Genomic DNA, 16,855 nt, shown 5'->3' on the forward strand with positions numbered 1-16,855 from the left:
ACCCATGGAGAGATGTTATCCGGCCCCATTGCCTTTGAGGTATCTAGCTCACTCAGAAGCCTCTTCACTTCTTCCTCGGTTGTGTGTACTATGTCCAGCACTTGGTGGTGTATCCCACCTCTCCGTCTTTCTGGAGCACCTTCTGTCTCCTCTGTGAACACTTCTTTGAATCTCTTGTTGAGTTCCTCACATACTTCACGGTCATTTCTTGTTGTCTCTCCTCCTTCCTTCCTTAGCCTGATTACCTGGTCCTTGACTGTTGTTTTTCCCCTGATGCGGCTGTATAACAGCTTCGGGTCAGATTTGGCTTTCTCTGCTATGTCGTTTTCATGTTGTCGTTGGACCTCCCTTCTTATCAGTGCATATTCATTTCTGGCTCTACGACTGCTCTCCTTATTCTCCTGGGACCTTTGCCTTTTATACTTCTTCCATTCCCTAGCACATTTGGGTTTTGCCTCCCTGCACCTTTGGGTGAACCATGGGCTCATCCTGGTTTTTTCCTTATTCCTGTTACCCTTGGGTACAAACCTCTCCTCAGTCTCCTTGCACATTGCTGTTACATATTCCATCATCTCATTAACTGGCTTCCCTGCAAGTTCTCTGTCCCACTGAACCCCATTCAGGAAGTTCCTCATTCCCATGTAGTCCCCTTTCTTGTAGTTTGGCCTCATTCACCTGACCTTCCTGCTTTCCCCTCCACTTACAGCTCTACTGTGTATTCGAAGCTTAAAACCACATGATCGCTGGCCCAAGGGGTCTTTCATATGTGATGTCTTCAATATCTGCACTACTCAAGGTGAATACTAGGTCCAGTCTTGCTGGTTCATCCTCTCCTCTCTCTCTTGTAGTGTCCCTTACGTGTTGGTACATGAAGTTTTCCAGCACCACCTCCATCATCTTAGCCCTCCATGTATCTTAGCTCCCATGTGGCTCCAAGTTCTCCCAATCAGTTTTCTTGTGGTTAAAGTCACTCATGATCACGAGCTTTGCCCTGCATGCATGAGCTCTACTGGCCACTGCAGCCAGTGTGGCAACCATTGCTCTATTGCTCTTATCATACTATTGCCTTGGCCTTCTGCTGTTCTGTGGTGGGTTATACATCACTGCAATTACCACTTTGGGACCTCCAGAGTGAAGCGTTCCCGCTATGTAATTGCTTGCTTCTCCACTGTCTCCTCTCTCCAGCTCATCAAAATTCCATCGGTTTTTGATCAGCAATGCCACTCCTCCACTCCCCCTGTTTGCTCTGTATTTCCTCAGGATCTGGTATCCCATTGGAAAGATGGCATCTGTTATCATACCTGTAAGCTTGGTTTCTATGAGAGCTATGATGTCCGGTGATGCCTCTTTGACTCTTTCATGCCATTCCTCCCACTTATTTGTTATTCCACCAGCATTTGTGTACCATACCTTCAGTTTCTTTCTCCAACACTATGGTTTGGAGGGCCTGTGAGGGTGGGAGACCTGGTAGCATACTGTAGGATTCTATAGTTGGGTGTTGGGGGAAGCTGTGAGTATGGATTGTAGTTTGTGTTGGGATGGTGTGATAGGTTGTGGGGTTCTGGGGATGGTTCTGTGTGTGCTTGCTCTTGCTGCTTTGTCCTTCTCTGATTGACCTTTGCTGGTTCCGTCCTTGTCTCCCTTCCTAGCTCCTTTTGCTTTTTTTTCCTCTCCCTCAGCTGCTGTTATTCTGTTTGTGTTCTGTCTCTGTCTAGGAACACCCTCTTGTACTATGCAGAGTACTTCAACTGTGGTTTCTCTTGGAGTATCCTGTTCCACACTGTTTCTGTCCTGAAAATCAGCTTGATCAGTCGTTTTCTCCCCTTCAAGTACCCCCCCCCTCCCCATTCTCCGAAAATTTACAATCTTGTCCATGTCTTCTTCACCTATTTCTTTGATGATGTTCTCGATCTCCTTTCTTTCTGCGTGCCTTCTTTCAGTGTGTGTCCTTTCCTCTCTCTCCTGAAGGCCATGGATAAACACTGATTTTGCCCTTTCCTCCTCACATTGCCTTTCCCTCTGTGACTCTGATTCCTATCTGTATGTGGTCATTTTCTCAATGTTTTTCCTAGTAGCTCTTGGTAGCATGGGTGTTCCTCTGCATTTGACCTATCACACTCTCCATCTGCACCCAGCTGCTCTCCCCTTTCACTCCTTGGCCCTTCTTGGCAGGCTGATATGACCTTAGCATAATTCATATCTCCTTCCTTCCTGTTCAGCCTCTCAGCTTCATATGCTGTGTCTTCTCTGGTCAAGGCCCCTGTAACTCGCTTCAGCCTGTTTACCTTATCTTCTAGGACCCTTATCCTGGCTACTGCAGTGTCGACTTGTGCCTCCCAATTCTTTTTCTCCTTCTCTAACCTCTTTTCCAATTTCAGAGAGAGCTCTGTCTCCATTTTTTCAGAAAGCTCTACTAATTTTCTCTCCCACTCTTGTTCCATCCTTTTCCACTGCTCCTCCATCCACTCCTCCCTACCAGAGCCATTCTCATCTGATCCCTGGTTCCTGTGAGTCCCCACCATTTTTTCTTTTTTTCCTTCTTTTTTTCCCCTTTCTTCCCTTTCTTTTTCTTTTTTTCTTTTTTTAGAAAGAGAAAAGAGTGTGTGTGTGTGTGTGAGAGAGAGAGAGAGAGAAGGGAAAGGTAGAAGGAGAGAGAGAGGGGGAGAGTGAGAAGGGAAAAGAGGAGAGAGAGAGAGAGAGAGAGAGAGAGAGAGAGAAGAGAAATGAGAGACAGAGGGGGCAAAGAGAGGGGAGAGAGAGGGGGAGAGACAGGGGAGAAGGAGGAGAGGGGGAGAGATAGGGAAGGAGGGGAGAGAGAGGGGAGAGATAGGGAAGGAGGGGAGAGAGAGGGGAGAGAGAGAGATGGGAAATGGGAGAGCGGAGATATAATGAGAGGGGAGAGATGTTAGAATGGGAGAGATGTTAGAGGGGAGATATATAAGAGGGGAGAGATATTAGAGGGGAGAGATGTTTGAGGAGAGAGATGGGAGAGGGGAGAGAGAGATAGGTAGAGAGAGAGATAGGTAGAGAGAGAGAGAGAGAGAGAGAGAGAGAGAGAGAGAGAGAGAGAGAGAGAGAGAAAGAGAGATAGGTAGATAGAGATAGGTAGAGAGTGTGGAGAAATTTTCTCGAGGATGGGAGTATCAGCCCCCTTCAGCCCCTTTCAGCCCTGAGGGGCCCAGCCCTTTCAGAAGGGGCAAGCATCTTGTTTACTGCTACAGCAAGTAATTGATCCCAGATGCAATACCAGTATGCGACGTGGTCGAGCGACCAAGGCTCCGTGCAAGACTCCAGTGTTGCAACGTGTATTTTAATAAAAGACAGTCCATCTCTTACCTTAGCAGGACAATTAAGGTAAATCCTGCTCCCACTTTATTACCATGGTAAAAATAGTGTACATTGTTGTCTATGCTTAAGACAGCAAGAATCAAGCATTTTGCTTTGCTTCATGGAGGAAATTTGGCAAGGAAGCAAAAAGTACTAAGTCAGCTTTTCCTTTATTTTGGAGGGGCATTGGAGCGGCGTAGGACGCTGTGAAGTCAGATTACTTTTGACTCTACTGAGAGTCACACTGACGCCAGGATAACCAACAAAGAACACTGATCCGTGTGTTAGTGTGAACAAAGTGTCTCACAAAACACGATAAACACTTACGGAGAAGTGTGATCAGCTTCTTTAGTGACATTATGGTGTGAACAATTATTGAGGAACAGTGTAACAACGAGTGTTGCGATCGAACAGAGTGTAGTACGACATTCTTCAAAGAACACTATTCTTCAATCAACTCATTGGATATCCAGGCATAACTACGGGTCAGATACATATACCCAGGTGAGTGTTCTAACTCGTGATGTACTACTATTGACTGCGCAGTTGAGTCTAAGTTACGAGTTAGTCACTTATCATAAACCCCGGTGATAAGCGGACTTTTAAGCCCACACAAGTACGTACATCAGCCATCAGTGAATGAAATATGCTGACATAACACCCCATAGGGGTAATTTATGATTAACATAATATAATCTTTTTCAGCCCGTTAAGAAGTGGATGTTACAGCTTCTCAAGACCTTGTCTGCAGGGGCAGCTGTGTGGACGATGAGCTGTATTATCAGCTAGGTACTCCCTATATTTAATCTTTAATAACCTTAGCTGGTAAACTATTTCTCAACAGAGAGAGAGAGATAGGTAGAGAGAGATAGGTAGAGAGAGAGATAGGTAGAGAGAGAGAGAGAGAGAGAGGGATAGTGGATAGTGGAGTGTTTGAGGGAAGGAGGGTTATCTGGTCAGTTTACAGGAAGGTGTGAAATCCTGTGTATGTGTGTGTGTGTGTGCGTGTGTACTACAGCTTTTACAAGTGCCTGACCGCTTGTTCCTGTGTGTGTGTGTGTGTGTGTGTGTGTGTGTGTGTGTGTGTGTGTATGTGTGTGTGTGTGTGTGTGTGTATTTATTTAAGCGAGTCATTACCCACATATGTACTACATATGTACCCGATCGCTTGGTTGCCACTGTGTACTGTGTGTGTACTGTACTGTGTGTGTGTATGTGTGTGTATGCCTACGTGGGGAGTTGCGTGTCCATACTAGCTATCTCTCAGTAAATTCTGTTAAATGCTAGTAAATGCTGCTTATTCTAATTCAGATAGCTCCAGGAGAGTGACCCCCAGTTTCCAGCTCAACTAGGTGAATATTACATGCGGCTGGCAGTGGTGCTGAAGTATCACGTCGCCGGTCCGTCCAGTACCTGGGTCCCACGTAGTTGAAGAGTGTAGGTATTATTGTGAACCCTGAGTGTAGGTGTTATTGTGAACCCTGAGTGTAGATGTTATTGTGAACCCTGAGTGTAGGTGTTATTGTAAACCCTGAGTGTAGGTGTTATTGTGAACCCTGAGTGTAGATGTTATTGTGAACCCTGAGTGTAGGTGTTATTGTAAACCCTGAGTGTAGGTGTTATTGTAAACCCTGAGTGAAGGTGTTATTGTGAACCCTAAGTGTAGGTGTTATTGTAAACCCAGAGTGTAGGTGTTATTGTGAACCCTGAGTGTAGGTGTTATTGTAAACCCTGAGTGTAGGTGTTATTGTGAACCCTGAGTGTAGGTGTTATTGTGAACCTTGAGTGTAGGTGTTATTGTGAACCGTGAGTGTAGGTGTTATTGTGAACCCTGAGTGTAGGTGTTATTGTAAATCCTGAGTGTAGGTGTTATTGTGAACCCTGAGTGTAGGTGTTATTGTGAACCCTGAGTGTAGGTGTTATTGTAAACCCTGAGTGTAGGTGTTATTGTGAACCCTGAGTGTAGGTGTTATTGTGAACCCTGAGTGTAGGTGTTATTGTGAACCCTGAGTGTAGGTGTTATTGTGTACCCTGAGTGTAGGTGTTATTGTGAACCCTGAGTGTAGGTGTTATTGTGAACCCTGAGTGTAGGTGTTATTGTAAACCCTGAGTGTAGGTGTTATTGTGAACTCTGAGTGTAGGTGTTATTGTAAACCCTGAGAGTAGGTGTTATTGTGTACCCTGAGTGTAGGTGTTATTGTAAACCCTGAGTGTAGGTGTTATTGTGAACCCTGAGTGTAGGTGTTATTGTAAACCCTGAGTGTAGGTGTTATTGTGAACCCTGAGTGTAGTTGTTATTGTGAACCCTGAGTGTAGTTGTTATTGTGAACCCTGAGTGTAGGTGTTATTATCATGTGGGAGTTCGACACGTGGATTGGGTAAAATAATACTCACGTAGGCTGGTAGTACGTATAATTACAGATAATGTGGAGAGCGCCCTTACAGCCGTAACCTTGTCTCCTTGCTCCTCTCGTAACACTGACTGACTGCCCGCCCACAGTACCCATATGTGAGGGGGTCTTTGAATAGTGCTAGGTCAGCACAATATGAGTTCAGACAGTGACTCAGGCAGAGACGGTTGGCAGTGAGTCAACCACCGGTACACTGGTCACTGGTAACTGGTTACTACTACTGAGAGCTCGGCGACGCTAACGTATGTCGTCCCGACATACAACTAATACAAACTAGAGATGGCAGGTGTACGGCTTGGGCTGATTCTATACAATGTCAAAGTACACAACAATTAAACATTATAACATACATAAGTAGAACATTGGAATGGAAGCTTACGTAACTGAAACTGTAATGCAATACAAGGTATAATATAGCACAACTTAAAACTCAACGTTGAGATTACACAATAGAAGTGATAAAAAAAAAAAAATTGATCGATCGATCTGTATTCGTGTGATCTATGGATTCTGAGGAAGGAATATATACAAAGAAAGGTTTAACAGAAAGGCAGATTCGGTGCACTCAAATCTAGACTGTTAACTCTCAGAATGCGGAGAGAACATGAACACAAAAAAAAAATTCTTGAATACTGATAAGTTGATACTGTAATTATTCATCTATACAGGTTATTTACATTTAACCCCAATTCTGCTAGGGTGAGATTGACATATGCAGAATGGGTGTCATCTCTGGGAGGATCAAACTCTGTTGTATTGGCTAACTCATGCTGTATTTGAGGCAAATCTGAATTGGAAGTTACAAATGATACTTGAGGATTTCTCAATACCTGTCGTGTACGTAGGGAATAACGACATTCAGGTTGATCGTCTGACTGAGTATCAGAGGAAGAGAGTACAGGATCAGGAGGATTGTCAGAGTCTGTCACATTAGTCTGGGTTGGAACATCATTATCATCACATACTAACTTCATATGATCTAAATGCGATTCTTTATACTGACCAGTACTAATCTCTCTAACCTTATACTTATTACCAGTGATATGTTCAACTACTCGATAAGGACCAACAAACTTTTGATCAAGCTTTGGCATTGCAGACGTTTTGTTAAAGTTAATCAGCATAACTCTCGAACCTACTTTGATTTTGGATGGCTTTGCTCGAGTGTTTGCGACTCTTGTAAATTCTGCTGTTGATTTATGAAGTGTTTCACGGATTCTTCTAAAAACACTTTGAGCTAAGCTGGTACGAGTTGCTATGAAATCATCAGGGTTGTAATTTGGTTTCGGATTAGAATATAACAACTCATAAGGCAAACGTTTATCTACACCATACAATGCATAATGTGGAGTGTCACCTATAGAAACATTGTAAGCAGAATTTATAGCACACTGCACATCAGGTATAACTTCATCCCAAGTTTCACTGTTGGGATTGATAGTGGCTCTCAAGACATCAAGTACTTTCTTATTGGTTCGTTCCGCTAACCCATTGCTGGCAGGATGATGAGGAACAATGGTGGATTTAGAGATCTTGTACAAGGTACACAAATTTTCAAGAATCTCATTACAGAATTCACCTCCATTATCTGTTACTAGTGACTTAGGGGTGGTATGCCTGCAGATAATGCGTTCTTTAAACGCTTTAGCTACTGTCTCGGCAGTCTTGTCTGCAATAGGAACTAACTCACAATATCTGGTGAAATGGTCTACCATAACACACAGATGTTTGTTACCTTGGAGGGAACATTGGAAATTAGTTAACAAATCTAGCGCAACTCTTTCCCACGGTTCGCTAGTAGTTGGATATACTTGGATTGGATTAGGACCATTAGCATTACCTTTATGTTGCATGCAGACACTACATTTCTTAACATACTCAGAAATATCAGTTGCCATACGAGGCCAAAAGTATTTCAATCTGGCTTGTTTTACTGAACGATCCATACCAGGGTGTGCAACACCTGGTACATCGTGAACTAGCTGTAAGGCTACATTCACTAGTGACTGTGGAATTACTAACTGGTATACTCTTCTGCTAGGAGTACCCAACTCGGCTGTTCGATACAGTAATTCTTGGTTCATGACAAAGTCACTGATGGGTGCTGGTGGCTTCACAGTCAGAATAAGATCTTCCTGGAGCAGGAATCGAATCACACCAGACCACATGGGATCTGTTCGTTGAGCATTCTTTACATCTTCAGCACTAAATGGAGGGTCTGCAGTTACTATACTAACATGTCGCGATAAGGCATCTGCGACTACATTTGACTTGCCAGGTAAATGCTCAAAGGTGGGATTGAACTCTTGGATAGTCAAGGTCCATCTGGCTAACCTTCCAGTAGGTTGTTTGTTCTGGAATAAGGGTATCAGTGGAGCATGGTCTGTCAAGACATGAACAGAGTACTGATAAATAATGTCTCGGAAGTGCTTTAAAGACCATACTATTGCTAAAGCTTCTTGCTCAGTTACTGTATAATTACGTTCAGCCTTCGTAAGGACTCGGCTAGCAAATGCAACTGCGTTGTACTTGCCATCGGTCTTCTGAGCTAGTACGGCACCTATGCCAATTGAACTAGCATCAGTTGTCAGATAGAAGGGCTTAGAAAAATCTGGAAACACTAGGAACAACTACAGACACTCTAGTGAGAGCACTAGCCGCAACAGAGACGTCTTTCTGCAGACGGCATGTGACATCAACAAGAGATGGCATTACTAGTTTCAAGTAATTGTTTTCTGACAAGGCATCCCCTGTGGAGAAACTACTACTCGAACTAGCAGTCATTTCAGGGATAGGTTGTGCACTCAAGGCAATCTGAGTGTCCTCGGACACTTGAGGCATCGGACTATCCTGCAAGTCTGAAGGTATAGGTGGAACACTGATGGGAGTGACAGAATTACCAGTGCCTGACCGCTTGGGTACGCTACTGGAGAATGCATTAGCTTGTAAGGACTTAATCCGTACATCATACTCTGCAGCAGTATAACAGATTTCTGATCCAAGCTGGTAACCCCAGAATGGAACGATCAAGTCGTCAATTTGGGCATGCCATCGATAAGGGTCGAGCACAATGCGTAAGTCTCGCATGGAAGCAAATCCCAGTAGAAGGTCACCAGGGAAAGTAATCTGGTCGACAACAAGGAAGGAAGCAGTGAAGTCTCTACCTTGGATAGAAAAGGTTAGGGAAGTCCGACCTCGGACACGCAGGTGAGAACCAGCTACTCCACTAAGGGAGGACACATGAGTCGGTTCTACGAGAAGGACATGTCGTAACTGCTTATCCTTAAACAAACTAGACCTAATAATATTGACTTGCGCACCAGAGTCCATGAACAAATGAACGGGCGCATTATAAACAGATGCTTGCACTATAGGGCCTATGGTTGCATTGGAAGTTATGTGCAAACAAAAAGGTGGATTGTCATCAGAAAAGACTTGTTCTACTTCATCCCCAAAATCATCTATGTCAGAGACATGTGAAGCAACATCATCAGCAGGATTGACATTCTCGAGACTGCTTAAGGCTTCAAAGGAATTGTGAACGGGGATGGTGTACTCATTATCACCTACTGTCACCATGGGACGGTTTGACTGGGGCGCTCGAATTCCCCCGAATTGGAAGAATGAGCCTGGTTCTGGTTATTTTGAGAACCACGATATCTGTTTCCTCTACGGGTTCTGCGGTTGGAACGGCCACGGAAAGACCTAGAGTACTGAAGGTTATAGAGAGCATTGCACTCAGATGTGTCATGTCCATGTATTCTATGATAAGTACAGTAGGGAAGATCTGGGTACTCATCATCAGTACGACGTCTCTTAGGGTAACTCCCAGGACAATTAATTGCAATATGGCCACGGAAACCACAGTTGTAACAAGTCCGCCGACTATGGTTACTGAATGTACTACGAATACTACGAGGTGTATAACGACTCTGTACACTGGTTCTTGGTGATCTCTGAGATGGTTGACGACCACGATTTGTCTCTGTGGCGCAAACAAGAGGTGGTGCAGACTGAGGCATATGTGTGACATTACTTTTGATACATGGGAAAGTACCCTGGGGGCACAAGGAACGTACATGATTTAAGGCTGTAAGTGGTTCCATCGTCACAGTTGGAGGATGAGCCTCATAAGCACACACGGAAGCAGGTGGCATTAGTTCTTTAATTGCTCCAAAAGCTGCTATTTTAGCAAGCGATTCTGTAAATGGTTTAGCCTCTTCAGGGAGAAAAGATGATGATTGGACAGCATTGATAAATGATGATAAAAGTTTGTCTAATCTAACAGCAAATGCACTCAACGATTCATTACTCATGGGTGTAGCATTCACTAGTTCCCTAAGAACGACATATGGATCAGCTGTTTTTACTGGGACAAGGAAAGAACGAATCAGTTCCTCATATTGTGACCACTTAGTAAGATTCCTGAAGTCTCGCATATCAAGGAGATCAACAACGTGAACAGCAGCAGGGGATCGATAAAGAGCTTCTTTAGCAAGTCTGATAAGACTTTCCTCTGAAGGAGGACCTTCAACTAGAGCACTAGCACGAGAACGAATGGCCGCAAACCATGCTTCAAGACTATGTACATGGCCATTGAATAAAGGTAACGCATCAAGGGAATCACGAGTATAACTATAGTATCTCGGTGTCTGGGTCGGTCTGTCAGTCGGTAAGGAACTGTGAGGACTGATGACAGGAGCAGCAGTAGTCTGAGAGGTCTGAGTGTCGACATTCACTAAAGTATCACTTGACGGTATGTGAGACATAATGGCAAAGTAGCACGAGAACAAATAAGGCAAAAATAATGAACAATAAAAATGATACAAAATGCTAGAATTGAAATAAAAGAGATGCAACTAATTCTGCAGAAGGAATAAAAAAATGTCTAAGATACACTGCAAGAGGAAGGACAACTCAATGTAAAGGACTATTGGTCAAGAAAAAAAATTTACATTGAAACATACAAGTAAAAATATTACTGGAGACTGAATTAAATGCAAAATGAGCTGTCTTTACTCTTGCTAATAAAGGAATTAATTAATAAAATTTTAAATCAATGTAAAAAGTAGAAAATAAAATTACTAAATTGTTAACTGGGAAATTTAAGTATTTTCTAAGAATGCATAAACAAAATTAAAATATAATTCATAAAAATATCAATAAAAGAAAATAATTCACTGCAGAACAAGTGCAACAAAATAATTCACTGCAGAACAAGTGCAACAAAATAATTCACTGCAGAACAAGTGCAACAAAATAAGGTGTAGAAATAATCACTGCAGTAATAAAGTGTCACTGGGAAAACTCAGGTTAAATAATGAAATAAAAAGATGAAGAAAAAACTGATTGAACACTTTAACTCTTAATTGTAAATTAGACAAAACAATTTACTCAAACAGAGTAAAGAAAACACTTTACGTTAAAAGTAATTGAAATTGCATCAAGAGTGAATTTGTTCAAAGAAATATAAAAATATGAATAAAATAAAACAAAGGAACAAAACGGGTAGTGTAAAACTTACAGTGGCAGGGCACACAACAATTTTTTTAGTATATTCTTACAACAAAATCTTGCTGTGACTGATACGACAAAAATTTGCTGGCAAAAAGAATGATACACAGTCTGCGAAAAAAATTAGAGGAATGAGACACTGCTGGCATACGAAAAAAAAAGACACACATAGAAATAAATGGATAATTTGGTATACTGGGGTGAATATCACTGCATGAAATACAATGACAATTACTGGAGAATACAACGCTGAAAGAATACAATAAAAAAAATGAATCACTTCACACAGAGTGACTGATTAGTACACTACACAATAATACTTACTACAGGCAGGAGTAGCATAAAAAAAACACAGAATAAAAAAAATATAAGATGAGTGAAAACACTGAAAAATATTGTAAAAATAACGAGTCAAAGAAAAACTGAGTCTACACTGAAAACACAAGGTTTAGAGTATACAAGAAATTTACTATAAATGTCTCACACACGCAAATGTCTTTAAATGCAAGAAAAATGTCTCTAAACAGAAAATTATCACTGAAGTCTGTAGTAGTCGACGGTGATGACTGGTGATGAGGGTAGGTTGTAGGTTGTCCTGCGCGGTGATGACTGACGCCTCCTACACTCACTGTTGTCGGAAGAAATGCGCTTTCTCGGTGGACTCCCATAATTGGCTTTATCGTTGGCGCTCACTACATCTCTTGACCAATTATGTGAGCCAAAACAGTATTAGGACCCGGTACAAGGGTGCAAACAACCACAGGTAGATGGGTGGGTGGCTGGTGGTGGGTGGTTGGTGGTGTTTGTGGAGGGAGAGTGTGGGCGAGATGACTCTCGCTGGCGCGCAGAACGCCCTCCACTCTACCCACGAGGTGGCTTGATAAGCCACTATGCCACAGGAATGGTGAAAACCACTCTTAGCATCCAACAGGGAGCACAAAGCGATATAGACAATACTTCAGAGGAACTTGGCTTACTTCTTACTGCGTGGCTTACTTCTCTCTCTCAGCTGGGTTAGAAGCTGGGTTGGCTGACTGGCTTAACCCACGAGAATGGCTGACTGGAAGACGTGTAACGATGCACAAAGCACGGAGGAGCAGGTGGATGACAGGAGACAGGCTGGATGATAGGCTGACTGGCGTTCACTTCCACAGTCTGGCTTACTGACTGGCTTAATTGCAAAATCCGGGTCAACCCCTCGGAGATTGAAGCAATTAGCACACGAACTAAGCCAGGAAGCTTGAAACGGCTGCAACAGGCTTGCAGGTTGGAGGTTGTGAGGGGAGTAGCTGGTGGGTGAGACGGTTCACCTTTGACCCTGCCGGCTACTCACAAACAGTCTTCTAACGTCTTGAATTACCCGTAAAAACTAAATCCACGCTCCACACCGCTGTCACCATTTATCATGTGGGAGTTCGACACGTGGATTGGGTAAAATAATACTCACGTAGGCTGGTAGTACGTATAATTACAGATAATGTGGAGAGCGCCCTTACAGCCGTAACCTTGTCTCCTTGCTCCTCTCGTAACACTGACTGACTGCCCGCCCACAGTACCCATATGTGAGGGGGTCTTTGAATAGTGCTAGGTCAGCACAATATGAGTTCAGACAGTGACTCAGGCAGAGACGGTTGGCAGTGAGTCAACCACCGGTACACTGGTCACTGGTAACTGGTTACTACTACTGAGATTATTGTGAACCCTGAGTGTAGTTGTTATTGTGAACCCTGAGTGTAGGTGTTATTGTAAACCCTGAGTGTAGTTTTTATTGTGAACCCTGAGTGTAGTTGTTATTGTGAACCCTGAGTGTAGTTGTTATTGTGAACCCTGAGTGTAGGTGTTATTGTGAACCCTGAGTGTAGTTGTTATTGTGAACCCTGAGTGTAGGTGTTATTGTAAACCCTGAGTGTAGTTTTTATTGTGAACCCTGAGTGTAGTTGTTATTGTGAACCCTGAGTGTAGGTGTTATTGTGAACCCTGAGTGTAGTTGTTATTGTGAACCCTGAGTGTAGGTGTTATTGTAAACCCTGAGTGTAGTTTTTATTGTGAACCCTGAGTGTAGTTGTTATTGTGAACCCTGAGTGTAGTTGTTATTGTGAACCCTGAGTGTAGGTGTTATTGTGAACCCTGAGTGTAGTTGTTATTGTGAACCCTGAGTGTAGGTGTTATTGTAAACCCTGAGTGTAGTTTTTATTGTGAACCCTGAGTGTAGTTGTTATTGTGAACCCTGAGTGTAGGTGTTATTGTGAACCCTGAGTGTAGGTGTTATTGTAAACCCTGAGTGTAGTTTTTATTGTAAACCCTGAGTGTAGGTGTTATTGCGAACCCTGAGTGTAGTTGTTATTGTGAACCCTGAGTGTAGGTGTTATTGTAAATTCTGAGTGTAGGTGTTATTGTAAACCCTGAGTGTAGGTGTTATTGTAAACCCTGAGTGTAGGTGTTATTGTGAACCCTGAGTGTAGGTGTTATTGTAAACCCTGAGTGTAGGTGTTATTGTGAACCCTGAGTGTAGTTGTTATTGTGAACCCTGAGTGTAGGTGTTATTGTGAACCCTGAGTGTAGGTGTTATTGTGAACCCTGAGTGTAGGTGTTATTGTAAACCCTGAGTGTAGGTGTTATTGTGAACCCTGAGTGTAGGTGTTATTGTAAACCCTGAGTGTAGGTGTTATTGTGAACCCTGAGTGTAGGTGTTATTGTGAACCCTGAGTGTAGGTGTTATTGTGAACCCTGAGTGTAGGTGTTATTGTAAACCCTGAGTGTAGGTGTTATTGTAAACCCTGAGTGTAGGTGTTATTGTGAACCCTGAGTGTAGTTGTTATTGTGAACTCTGAGTGTAGTTGTTATTGTGAACCCTGAGTGTAGGTGTTATTGTGAACCCTGAGTGTAGTTGTTATTGTGAACCCTGAGTGTAGTTGTTATTGTGAACCCTGAGTGTAGTTGTTATTGTGAACCCTGAGTGTAGGTGTTATTGTGAACCCTGAGTGTAGGTGTGTAAACCCTGAGTAGGTGTTATTGTGAATCCTGAGTGTAGGTGTTATTGTGAACCCTGAGTGTAGGTGTTATTGTGAACCCTGAGTGTAGGTGTTATTGTAAACCCTGAGTGTAGGTGTTATTGTGAACCCTGAGTGTAGGTGTATTGTGAACCCTGAGTGTAGGTGTTATTGTGTTATTGTGAACCCTGAGTGTAGGTGTTATTGTAAACCCTGAGTGTAGGTGTTGAGTGTAGGTGTTATTGAACCCTGAGTGTAGGTGTTATTGTGAACCCTGAGTGTAGGTGTTATTGTAAACCCCCTGAGTGTAGGTGTTATTGTGAACCCTGAGTGTAGGTGTTATTGTGAACCCTATTGTGAACCCACCCTGAGTGGTTATTGTAGTGTAGTTGTTATAACCCTGAGTGTAGGTGTTATGAGTATTGTAAACCCTGAGTGTAAGTGTAGGTGTTATTGAAATATATTATTGTTATGTTATTGTAAACCCTGAGTGTAGGTGTTATTGTGAACCCTGAGTGTAGGTGTTATTGTGAACCCTGAGTGTAGGAGTTATTGTAAATTCTGAGTGTAGGTGTTATTGTGAACCCTGAGTGTAGGTGTTATTGTGAATCCTGAGTGTAGGTGTTATTGTGAACCCTGAGTGTAGGTGTTATTGTGAACCCTGAGTGTAGGTGTTATTGTGAACCCTGAGTGTAGGTGTTATTGTGAACCCTGAGTGTAGGTGTTATTGTGAACCCTGAGTGTAGGTGTTATTGTGAACCCTGAGTGTAGGTGTTATTGTGAACCCTGAGTGTAGGTGTTATTGTAAACACTGAGTGTAGGTGTTATTGTAAACCCTGAGTGTAGGTGTTATTGTAAATTCTGAGTGTAGGTGTTATTGTGAACCCTGAGTGTAGGTGTTATTGTGAACCCTGAGTGTAGGTGTTATTGTGAACCCTGAGTGTAGGTGTTATTGTAAACCCTGAGTGTAGGTGTTATTGTGAACCCTAAGTGTAGGTGTTATTGTGAACCCTGAGTGTAGTAGGTGTTATTGTGAACCCTGAGTGTAGTTATTGTTATTGTGAACCCTGAGTGTAGGTGTTATTGTGAACCCTGAGTGTAGTAGGTGTTATTGTGAACCCTGAGTGTAGTTATTGTTATTGTGAACCCTGAGTGTAGGTGTTATTGTGAACCCTGAGTGTAGGTGTTATTGTGAACCCTGAGTGTAGGTGTTATTGTAAACCCTGAGTGTAGGTGTTATTGTGAACCCTGAGTGTAGTTGTTATTGTGAACCCTGAGTGTAGGTGTTATTGTGAACCCTGAGTGTAGGTGTTATTGTGAACCCTCAGGGTAATAACATTAATAAGAAATATATTATTATTTTTGGTCGTATAATGTATGCTACAGTCACTCTCTCCTTCCTCGAATCAAATCTAATCGCTTCTTATTATTCAGGTTTAAATTTTCCCAATAATAATATTAATTAGCGGAAATAGTATTGTATTTTATTATTTTAGTAATATTGTTATTATTTAACTGTTTAACAAAATTTCACCTTTGTCATGTTCCTGGGAAATAAGCATCATTTCCCAATTCTTTGTAACTGAACAAAATTTAAAAAAGCAATTTTGATCTCAGAACTTTGCTTTTGTGGTCATGACACTTCTGGAACACTTTCAAGAAAGAATGATGTAAAACTATTATGTTCTAAGGTTTTGCTTGGCAAATATGAAAACAGGGGCTCACAAACCAGCATTCAGCTCAACTCTGGCTACCTGAGAAGACACATCAGAAGTGAAATGGCATCAAGAGGCTGTAATCATTCTCCAGATGCATTCTGCTAAATATGTGGTCAATTCATTATAACAAGAATAAAGAAGTTCTCTGTAGCAGCATCTAAAAAATGTGTGAAGCTTACAAAGCATATTTTGTCATGCCAGCTGTGGACCAAGACAAGACCTGGACACTTCGTGTTGCTTGTGAACATTGTAAGAAAACATTGGAAGATAAGAAAGTCATTAGTTATATGAAGGATAAAATCTTGAATAGGAACGTTTTTTAAATTAGATGTATGTAACAGAAGCTAATTCTTTTGTTCTTTTTCAGGATGGTATAGAGGAGAAAAGAAAGCCATGAAGTTTGGTGTTCCTAGAATATGACGTAAACCCACTGATCACTCAACCAACTGCTGCTTCTTCCTGGTGGATCCTTCCAAACACCGAACTGGGAATAATGCACCTGATATTTCTTATCCAGACCTTCCCTCTTCTATTGCACCAGTACCACACAGTGCTGATCTTCCTGTACTTACACCTCCAGAAAGAAGTCAACCGTCAGAAGAAGAAAGCAGCAAATCAGAAAATGAAGAGCACAGTGAACAAGACTATGGTCTCACAGATGCAGCTGTTGGGAGGAATCCTTACAACCCAAACCAAACAGACCTCAATGACCTTATCAGTGATCATGGTTTGACAAAGTCAAATGCTGAGCTTTTGATTTCATGGCTCTAGGCGTGGGACTTGGTGGATGAAAGTGTGCAAGTGACAAGCCAAAGAAAACGTTACCAACATTTCTCAAGCTTCCTCACTAATGAAGACAGGTTGTGCTACTGTAATGGTATATCAGGCCTGTTTG

General features: G+C 42.3%; 1 protein-coding gene across 1 annotated transcript in view; it reads left to right on the forward strand.

Annotated features, from left to right (window-relative positions):
* LOC138850988 (cytochrome P450 3A41-like) overlaps positions 1 to 16,380 on the forward strand; it is a 133,392-nt gene extending 117,012 nt beyond the window's left edge. The window contains exon 6 of the mRNA XM_070087085.1: positions 16,328 to 16,380. Coding sequence (XP_069943186.1) covers positions 16,328 to 16,380 — 53 coding nt within the window. The remainder of the gene's footprint in view (positions 1 to 16,327) is intronic.
* The last annotated feature ends 475 nt before the right edge of the window (positions 16,381 to 16,855 follow it).

Source organism: Cherax quadricarinatus, chromosome 20 (assembly GCF_038502225.1).
Source record: "Cherax quadricarinatus isolate ZL_2023a chromosome 20, ASM3850222v1, whole genome shotgun sequence".
NCBI classification, from domain to species: Eukaryota; Metazoa; Arthropoda; class Malacostraca; order Decapoda; family Parastacidae; genus Cherax; species Cherax quadricarinatus.